The sequence below is a fragment of the Carlito syrichta genome, unplaced genomic scaffold (genome assembly GCF_000164805.1).
Source record: "Carlito syrichta isolate Samal-C Ts95f unplaced genomic scaffold, Tarsius_syrichta-2.0.1 Scaffold313204, whole genome shotgun sequence".
NCBI classification, from domain to species: Eukaryota; Metazoa; Chordata; class Mammalia; order Primates; family Tarsiidae; genus Carlito; species Carlito syrichta.
In genome coordinates this window covers 771,418-782,634 of record NW_007257300.1, presented here as the reverse complement: position 1 = coordinate 782,634, position 11,217 = coordinate 771,418, and the positions used below count along the sequence as shown (strand labels likewise).

Genomic DNA, 11,217 nt, shown 5'->3' with positions numbered 1-11,217 from the left:
CCACCCACCCACCCATCCATCCATCCATCCATCCATCCATCCATCCATCCATCCATCCATCTGATTCCTCATCTACCCACCCACCAAATACTTGTGGATGACTATGTGCTAGACACTGTTTCAGGTACCAGGTTTTTTGTACAGAACAAAACAGACAAGGCCCCTGACTTCATGGAAATTACATTCTGGTGTGATCACTACACCTTGATGGAAAATTTCCTCACCTATGAGGCAGATGTACAACACCTAAAACAGAGAAAAAAGGTATAAGAACCTTTCAGATGAAATAATTAAGAATAGTGCCAAAAGGAGGCCTGATTGGTAGGTCCAAATAGTTTAGAAAAGATTAGTATGAGGATTAGAATTAACAAAGGTTGAGATTTATTTTTGATCTTTTCCTCTCTTCTCTGAGGTGAAAAGCAAGAGTGTGAAGAGGAAGAAAAGCCATGTGTCTGGATAATCTGCGAAGAAGAGAACCTCCACATTAACAACAGGTTAACAATATGAAAAGGTTAGAATCCTACAGTCAATTTTTAAAACTCTGTATGATTTCAGCGTTAGCCTAGGTTCAAGGGAAATTTTATCTATTCAAAGGTCTTGCTATCATCAAAACCAAAAAATAACACCTCTTACAGTCAAATTACCTTTCTAGATTTTCTGGCAATCAAGTCTTCCAGTTGCATGGTAGATTTGGGACACATGCACTGCCAACTGGATCAATATATTTTTAAATCAATTCTCCCATAGTCTTTGGAATCTGCATGATTTATATAAAAATTTAGACAAAAGGATACTGTAGTCTGCAGGGATTCTAGAATATCTGAAGCTTAAAATTTTTCCCACTATATCTTAATGCATACTAGAATCATCCATTATTAAGAAAGAAATGTTGGATGAAGACAAGCTTTTAGACAACAGATTATTGAACATGTAAGACTCCCCACAAAGTACTTATCTAAGAAAAACCTACTCTTTTGCTATTGCACTCCACTTTTACTTGAAGTAGCTACAGAAAAATTATGTCCACTTACAAGGCTAGAGAAAGTAAGCAAAGTTCAAAGTCTATAATGGTATTCAATAAATACAACAGTAAAACAACTACCATTGAAGAGCAGTACTATGTCCCAGGCACTGTACTGGATGAGAGCTTTATAAACATTATCTCACTTGATCTTTATGACACTGCTGGGTAGGCGTTTTTTGTTTGTTTGTTTGTTTTGTTTTGTTTTGTTTTTAAGTTGGATTCTCACTCTGTCACCCAGACTGGAGTGCAGTGGCCACTCCCGGCCACCGCAGCCTCGACCTGCTGGGCTCCGGCGATCCTTCCGCCTCAGCCTTCCGAGTAGCCAGAATTACAGGCATGCGCTACCATGCCCGGCTGATTTTTTGATGTATTGTAGAGATGAGGTCTTGCTGCCCAGGCGGGTCTCGAACCCGTGGGCTCAGGCAATCCACTCACCTCAGCCTCCCAAAGGCACGGGATTACAGGCTGAGCCACCGAGCCCGGCTTGGGTAGGCGTTATTGGCTCAATTATATGCATGAGCAATCTGAGACTTCAAGTTCTTAAAACACTTGCCCAATTTCTTAAAGTACTAAGTGGCAAGTCTGGGACTTAAACCCAATTCTGATTCCAAAGCCCATGGTGTTTGATCTCACTTTCTTGATTTCAAAGGATTATAAAGTCTATTATTCTGATGTGGTTTTCTGTGTTGCTTCCATGATGCATTCTAAGAGGTTTCTCCAGCCACAAAGAATCACTGGGCAAAAAAAAGTAATATGAGAAAATTTCAGTGTCTAGAGTCAGAGTCACATCTGAACTGTTTCATTAAATAAGACTATGATACTTTCACTTTTTTTTAATTTAAACATTTTTCTTAGAGACAAAGTCTCACTTTGCTGGCCAGGCTGGAATACAATGGTTCGAACTCCTGAGCTCAAGTGATCCTTCTACCTAAGCCTCCCATAGGCTTACAGGCAAGAGCCACCAGGCCCAGTTAACCTTGTTATGTTGCCCAGGCTGGTCACAAACTCCTGGCAATCCTCCCTCCTCAGCTTCCTGAAGTGCGGGGATTATAGGCATGGGATTCCTGGTTGAGGATGACATTTTTAAAATGCTAAAAAATTTTCCAAGGTTATTCTACCACAGCCTATTAGGTTGTAAGCTCTGTGAGGAAGAAGATTGAGTCTTATCATTTTTGTGCCTCTGTATCATAGCCTAGTGTGATTGCTGTCATATAGTACATTTTAAATAAATACTGCTGAATAAATGAATGAACAAATGAATAGATGAACCTTCTTTGCTATCTAGTTCAATACATAAGATTTATCATTAGACTTCTATATTAAGGCATCTGCTCAATTTCACTAAAAAAAATTTAAAAATAGAAAGGGATTGGCAGTAGTGGGAAACTGCCTGGGGGGCGGTTTGGGTTGGCAGTTGAGGGAAACTGCCAGGGGAGGGAGCGGCACACCTCATTAACAAGGGTACCTGCATAATGAACATTTGTATACCTAACCCTGAATTACACCCCACATCTTTAAAATAATTTTTAAAAAATATATATCATGAACATTAAAAAATAAAATGTAAAACGAGAAAATAAATAAATAAATAAAGTGAACATGATACACTTATTTTCCTGAACCAAGAGAAGCCTCTGAACTATCATTTAAGGAACTTTTGTAAACACATGCAAAGTCAATTTCTAATCAACATATTGCTAGATTTTCTGATGACACTATAGAACTATGAAGAATGCATTAAACCAAACAAATAAACATCATGAGCAATACAATACTGGAATTTCTTTCTTTTTCCTCTTTGCTGATATGTCTAAAACATCTATCTGATTCCATATACAGTAAGAAAAATTCTGAGAAACAAAAATAACTCTAGAGAAATATAGCAGTAAAACAAAGCAACAAACCTCATGTGCCCTCTTATCTTTAAAATTATTTAAAATAATAAGAAATAAATCCACTCTTTGTTATCATATGGCATAAGAAAGCTATGTTGTGAAAAAGCCCAGACTCTAATACCAGAAAGTAAAACAATTCTGAGATAAAGTTGTACACTTTACATAATATAGATACATATTCCTAGTTATGTTGGGTGAACTAATGTTAAATATAAAGTGAGAATCACATCAAACAAGTATAGATAGAAATAATGAGTCATACGGAAAAATGATAAATAACTTACAAAGTGGACAACCCATAGATAAATAATTGAGAGTTGACTCGACATCAGGTTCTAATCAATGACTAAAGAGAGTGAAATCTACTTTATTTTATAAAATATTTATATTTTATAAACTGCAGGCTATCTTTTAATATCTATTAAAATAGTATTTTAATTAAGGTGAGTGTTTTGAGAATGAATAAAAAATGAAAACGAATTTTAAAGAATTTACTAAAAGAAAAAATCTCATAATTGAACTAAACTATATAATCCCCAACTCATTCTCTGACACGTATTTTTAAATTCTGCAATCGTTTAAAACAAATGTGCATTTTAACTCCCTCAACCCGGGAATATTCTCATAGGCGTGAAATACTCACCTAAAAGTGCATTTTTTCCATGATCATCTGGTAGAAATCGCTTGTCTACAGCACAAACTAGGATGTGTTCAGGAAGATTGGGAGACTTGGCCCCTACCAGGAGGAATCCTGCTGGGATGTCGATTTGTTCCATACACAGTGATACCAATCGCAAATCCTTTCCTGCTTGACAAAAACCTACAAATCAGTTTAAAAAAAAAAAAAAAGGACACAGTGAAATGCTTAGTTGACATTATATTTCCTTACCACCCATTTGAAGAGTAGATTGATCTGTGGAAATCACTACTAAGGACGAAAATAAAAGTCCATATACTAGGGGGGGACCCAAAAAACCCAGAATTTATTTGTAAAAAATTGTATATTTATTCTTACATGTCTAAACTTCAGTCACCTTCAAAGTACTCTCCATTTGATGCAGTACACCTATGGAGACAGTTTTTGCACTGCTCAAAACAGTTTTTTAACTCGTAAGTTTTGATGCTTTTTAGTGCTTCAGCTGTTTTTTGTTTTACCTCTTCCATACCAGCAAAGTATTCCCACACTAAGTGTTCAGCAGTTTTTGACTAAAAACGGCATGATCCTGGTGTCCCACCCTCCCTATTCATCTGATCTTGTCCCAAGCAACTTTGCTTCCCCGAGTGAAAAAAGTCCTCAAAAGGAAATGTTTTGCTGATGTGGAAGACGTAAAATTTTAAAATGTCAGAAGCACTAAAGGGCACACAAATTGACAAGTTCAAAAACTGTTTTGAGAAGTAGAAAAAGGGTCTCAATAGGTGTACTGCATCAAACTTTGCAATACAAAGGAGAGTACTTTGAAGGTGACTTAAGTCTAAACATGTAAGAATAAATACACAATTTTTAATAAATACATTCTGGGTTTTTTGGGGTCCTCCCTTGTACTCTAACCAGAAGACAAATCTATCATATGTGCCCCTCTGAACGGAGCTGAAAAGACACTGAAAGGAGATATCCGCTTTTGCCAAAATGAAAACCTTATATTTTCTGGTCCACAAATAAGGCAATGATAAATACATAGTAGACTTTGAAAAGTGCATGTAATTTTTACATGCATATAATATAATAATATAACCTTTAATGCAAATTCACCTCTCTAAATGGGGACAATCAGAATAGAGATGCTCTCTGTTTCACAGAGGAAGAGAATGAAGCTTAGAATTTGGTGGCTCATAAATGAACAGGCCAGAACTGAGTTCTAGAACTCAGAACTGTTAGATCATCCCACTAGAGATGACATGCATGATAATGACATGACAAATCTCACATAACCACTTTGTATACTAGAATGTATTGTATGACTCCACTAGTCCATCATTTATTAAACAAGCATTTGCAAAAGCTTCTGTTCTAGACCTGGAGACAGCGAATTGAATAAAATATATCTTCCCCTAAGAACTCACATTGCAATCAGTTTGGAAGAACATATAAGGAACCAAGAATCACAAAGACAATATTATTGAGGAATATTCTAGGGAATGATCCTCTTTGTACTCCAATTATGTGGTTCCCCTAGAGAGCTGATACTGCAGATTGATGTGAAGCTGGCCCCTGACCCAAGCTGGGTCACTCTATCCCACCTTGCTGGTCATAGTTGATTGGTCCAGGGGTGGGCACCTGACACAAACAAGGCCAATCAAAGCCTTTTCCCTAGGAATTCTGAACACAGAGCCAAGGAGAGCACGGCTCAGTTTACTTTCTGGCAGCCCTATTCATTGACCTGTGAGGGAAGTTCATCTGCAGAGACAGGAGGCTGAGGGAGTGTCTCTGGCAGTGTTTGGATCCCTGAGCCCAGCTGTATCTGCCTTTACCATAGTTTGGCCAAGAAACATTTTACTTTGGAATTCTTCCAATAATTTCTTCATTTTATCTAAGCGAGTTTCAGTTGGGTTTCTGTCATTTGCAATGAAGAGAGGTTGAGTAAAGGCATAATAAATAATATTTCAAAGAAGTCTGGCAGCATGAAGGACAGATATCTACCTGTCCACACACAAATCTGAGGACAGGACAATCATTGCCCAATACAAAGAAGGGAAGTACCAGGCCAGATTCTTCTAGCATGAATCCATTATGATTTTAACCAAATGCCAACAAGCAATTGAATACTAGCAGTTAATATATAAGAAATAAATAGAAAACACCATCAAAACATTGACTGAAGCAGTGATGCACATTAAATGTATCATATGGTTTGGATCATCAAATCTCAAAAGCAGGCACAATAAAGTTGGAAAAAGTCAACAGAAGAAAGACTAAAATGATAAAGACAGTGGGGGTCAACCATTTCAAGCTTGTAGTTTTCCTTTTAACATTAATATAGTCCCATTTAACTTTTAGAGTTCATGAATTAAGAAAAATATTATGCCGGGCTTGGTGGCTCAGCCTGTAATCCCAGCTCTTTGGGAGGCCGAGGCAAGTGGACTGCCTGAGCCCGCGGGTTGAAGACCCATCTGGGCAACTTGGCGAGACCTTGTCTCTACAATAAATCAAAAAATTAGCCAGGTGTGGTAGCGTGTGCCTGTAGTTCCAGCTACTTGGAAGGCTGAGGCGGAAGGATCACCGGAGCCCAGCAGGTCGAGGCTGCAGCGGCCGGGAGCGTGCCACTGCACTCCAGTCTAGGCGACAGACTGAGACTCCAACTCAAAAAAAAAAAGAAAAAGAAAAATATTATAAAGAGTTATAAATTCTCTAGCAATTTTAAAGGATTCTGTATTTGTTCATACTATCATTATTTATTTGAAAAACAGTGATTTATATATGAGAGTCATATTACTTATTCGGTTTACACATATTTTTTTGGAGCCTATGGACACGTGGAACCCCATGAAAAGAATATGCTGCTCCCACATCCATTAAGGAAGAGGGGTCACAGGTTTGGAAGATGGGAAATAATGAGACGGTGATAATGATGATGATGGTGGCTAAAATTCATGGAGCACTTATCATAAGTCAGGCACAGTACTAAAAACACTGGATAGATTATCTTATTCAACCCTCTCAACAACTCTAAATAGATACTTTTTCACAGATGTAGAAACTGAGCCTCAGAAAGATTAGGGACATGTCCAAGGTTACATAATGTTCAGTGACGTGAGACAGGGGAAATTTGTCATACAACAGAACAGACAAAAAGCATACTATTCAACTTGGCAAAAGAAAAGAACAGTTAATCCAGTGCTAAAACGATGAGGGGTGAACACAGACGTTTTAATCAAATTCTAAAATACTAAATCTAGGAGTCATGTTAAAGTACCAAAAGAAGCACTAATTTCTTTCAATCAAAGGAGTTGCTAATTTGCATATAGTCAGTAAGCCTAGAAACACATTTCCCCAAGAAGTAACACCTTTATTAAAAGTATAAGCCGGGCTTGGTGGCTCAGCCTGTAATGCCGCGCCTTTGGGAGGCTGAGGTGAGTGGACTGCCTGAGACCGCGGGTTCGAGACCCGCCTGGGCAGCGAGACCTCATCTCTACAATAAATAAAAAAATCAGCCGGGCGTGGTAGCGCATGCCTGTAATTCCGGCTACTTGGAAGGCTGAGGCGGAAGGATCGCCGGAGGCCAGCAGGTCGAGGCTGCGGTGGCCGGAGCAGCCACTGCACTCCAGTCTGGGCGACAGAGTGAGACTCCAACTCAAAACAAACAAACAAACAAAAGTATGACTTGCTCTAAAAGGCAAAACATATAAAATATCTTCCCAAAGGCACAGATAAATTCAGAGATGAGAAGTTCATGACTGTCTATTAATAGAAAGCAGGATGCATGGGAGCTGTCTCTATCACTAGAAAATGGTAACATTTCTATAATGTTAATTCTCTTGGCATTAGAAAGAGTGAACTACATGGACCAAGTCTGTACCAAGTTGCAAATTATGTCATATGGAAACTCGAGATCATTGAACACAGCATTTCTCAATAAGCAGTGATTAAATTTCCAGGGATTCATAAAAGTGTTCCAAGATACTAAGGAATTTAGTGAATTTAGTGAAATTTAAATGGACATCATTATCAATTATCAATTTCTAAAAATGAATAAATGATTATTCTAATATTCAGCTTTTAAAACAGAATGTTCTGAGGGTCTTTCACACAATATATGTAGGGTTAGTAGAAACCAGCCAAGTGAGCTCATTTAATCACTCAGTCAAACCCCATATCATTGTGTGGTGTTGACTATTATACAAGTTCATATTGTTTTTTTTTTCCAGTCATATGTATTGACACATTTTTAATTTAATTTATACATAATGGGCTATTGGTTAATGATGGGAAGTTCAAGAAACACTGGGCTAATTAACACAAAAACAGTAATTTTACAAGTATGCCTGAATTTGCTCTTTGTGGAAAAATATATTCAGGGCAAATTTAATCTGTGCTCTTGGTTTTAAAAAAATGATCTTTGCTAGACACAAAAGTTAAATTCATTCCCCAAATTCACTCATCAAGTTATAAGATTATATAAAATGCAGCAGTATGTTTTTGGGCACCAAAAAACAAATGTTAAAAAAGTAAAAATTTGGTGAATGTAATCCAATTTGGTTTTTCATATATGAGGGGGGAAAATACTCCTTCAACTTTATAAACAATTTCCTGCAAACAGCAGCCTAAAACTTTCTCATCACATAGACCAAAAATGCAAAAATTATAAAAATAAACTAGTATATCCTTTTAATCTTAAGATGCAGAAATTCTAAAATTTAGGTGTTAAAAGTAGATTTTGGCCTTTTTTAAATGCTGGAAAACATTTAAATACATTTGGCTCCCCTCATCCCCCACAAAAGATATATAATATTTTATTTTTTAATGGATCAACAAAACATAATTTTTCTTATACAAACATAAGTTAAACAGTAATTACTGAATGGTAAAATGGAGACAATTTTCCTTGTATGGCATGAATATCAAAGATTATATTAATATATTGATCTCAAATAAATACTTTTTATCTAAAAATCAAGTCTTTATCACATGCCATGTAAAGACAGAATTAGTTTTTAAATCCCCGAGGCCTTCAAAAGATTATGCATTATTCCAAGAGAGATTTGTGAGTCAAAGATTGGGGAACACTGATCTTTTCTAATCTCTTAATATGTAAATTTTAAAAGGGCCCAAAAAAGGCTAAGAAAATGACCCAAGGTTACAAAGACCCAGCAACCAGAAATGGTGGGACCAGAACACAGATCACTTGACTCCAAATTAGCTGCTCCTTCTGCCTCATTAACACCTCCCATTCATATACACATTCATATTCATATTAATCATTTACCACAAGGATACATTCTAAGAAGTGATTTTGTCATGTGAACCTCACAGAGAGTACTTACACAGACCTAGATGTAGAGCCGTCTACACGACTAGGTTATATGGTATGGCCTATTGCTCCTAGGCTACAAACCCCCACAGCCTGGAACTGTACTGAATACTTTAGGTTAACAGTAACACAATGATAAGTGTTTCTGTATTTAAACATAGAAAAGGTGTGGTAAAAGATAGTCTAAAAGACTTAAAATGGCACATCTGTATAGGGCGCTTACCGTGAATGGAAGTTGAAGGACCGGAAGTTGCTCTGGGTGAGTCAGTAAGTGAGTGGTGAGTGGAAGCGAAGGCCTAGGACACTACTGTACATTTTATAAACATTGTACACTTAGGCTACACTACATTTATTTAAGATTTTTTCTTTGATAATAAATTATACATTATTTTATTTAGCTTACTGCAACTTATAAACTTTATAAACTTTTTAATTTTTAAAAATCTTTTTCGACTCAATAATACTTAGCTTAAAACACAAATACATTGTACAACTGGATAAAAATATTTTCTTTCTTTATATCTTATTCTACAGGCTTTTTCTATTTAAAAAAATTTTTTTACTTTTTAAACTTTTTTTGTTAAAAACTAGACACAAATACACACATTAACCTAGGGCCATACAGAGTCAGGATCATCAGTATTACTGTCTTCCACCTCTCCATCTTGCTCCACTGGAAGGTCTTTAGGGCAATAACCCAGATAGAGCTGCCATCTCCTGTGGTAACAATGCCATCTTCTGGAATATCTCCTGAAGGACCATTTGAAGCTGTTTTACAGTTAATAAGTAGTAGGAATATACTCTAAAATAACAATTAAAAGGTATAGTATGGTGAATACACATGCCAGTAACATAGTTACTATCATTATCAAGTATTATGTTGTGCACAAAACTGTACGTGCTAGATTTTCGTATGACTGGCAGCACAGGTTTTTTTTTTTGTTTTTTTTTAACCAGCATCATCACAAACACGTGAATAATGTATTGCACTACAGCATTTCGACAGCTACAATGCCATCAGATGACAGGCATTTGTCAGCTGTTATAATCCTATGGGACCAGCATATATGCCGTTCAGTCACTGAGTGAAACATTGTTACGTGGCACATGGCTGTAAAATGCTTCACCTTTCCCCAGGCTGACATAAGACACTTTCCTATGACTTCTTCCTTGCCTAATCTTGCCAGCTCCTATCTTCTGACTTCCCTGTGCCTTTTTCAGATTGAATTCTTGGGGCCATTTGATACTGAGTCAGCATCTAAGCACCTCATTCTTGCTGACGGATCCTTAAAATTCAAAGTTCTGCAAGTCACAAAGGTAATCTTAGAGAAATATCACTTAGAGAGTGATATTTCTGATGAGATTTCTCAAGCAACACATTGCAGTGAAAGGGAGGTTAAGGAAGCAAAGTATAATTTTGGTTCCAGACTAAAGAGAAATGGAGCTGAGAAGTTACAATTACTGTGAAGAATTCCTGAAGAAAGCAGGATTTTCTAGTGATTGGAAATTATTTCAGAGTGATTACTGTGGCAAAATGAAAACTACACAGACCACTCAAATGAAGCACAAATTGCTTTTAGTATTACTATTTAGTATGACTAACATATGAGAGTTTTCCCTCTTATGATGGAAGGACACTGAGAGGTCAAAAGTCATAATTATTAAACAATGATTAGATTCTATGAGAGGCATGTTGCTAGCCTCCTTCTCTTAAGAAAATATTTCAAGAGGTGCCTGTTCCAATGAAGAGAAATTGACCTTTTGTATGTTAAAAAAAAAAACCAAACCCACCCCACAATGATGGAGGAACCAAGTGAGAGAACTCATGTCCAAAATGAGAACAAATTGAGCAACAAAATTAATAAGTTAGTATTGGATTATAACCCCAAATGTAATGTCCATAATGATATAAAATTAATGGCTGAATAAATTAAGAAATGGAAGGAGAAGAGGCGAAATTTCATGCAGTAGGATTTCTTAATTTTTTTTTTTTAGTTGGAATCTCACTCTGTCACCCAGGCTGGAGGGCAGTGGCACACTCACAGCCACCCCAGAATTGACCTGCTGGGCTCCAGAGATCCTTTTGCCTTAGCTTTCCAAGTAGCCAGAACTACAGGTGCATGCTACCATGCCCGGCTAAGTTTTAATTTACTGTAGAGACAAGGTCTCACCAAGTTGCCCAGACTGGTCTTGAACCCACGGGCTCAGGCAATCCACTTGTCTCAGCATCCCAAAGAGCTGGTATTACAGGTTGAACCAGGGAACTCCGGCCTGCAGTAGGATTTCTTTTTTTTTTTTGAGTTGGAGTTGAAAGACGGTGGCGCGCAGTGAG

At 37.1% G+C, this 11,217-nt stretch overlaps 1 protein-coding gene across 1 annotated transcript in view; it reads right to left on the bottom strand.

The window, feature by feature from the left end:
- Nucleotides 1-11,217, bottom strand: part of LOC103272768 (GREB1-like protein) — a gene marked incomplete at its 3' end in the record, with an annotated part of 54,732 nt that overhangs the window by 19,474 nt on the left and 24,041 nt on the right. Inside the window, exon 4 of the mRNA XM_021718668.1 lies at nucleotides 3,563-3,739. Coding sequence (XP_021574343.1) covers nucleotides 3,563-3,739 — 177 coding nt within the window. The remainder of the gene's footprint in view (nucleotides 1-3,562; nucleotides 3,740-11,217) is intronic.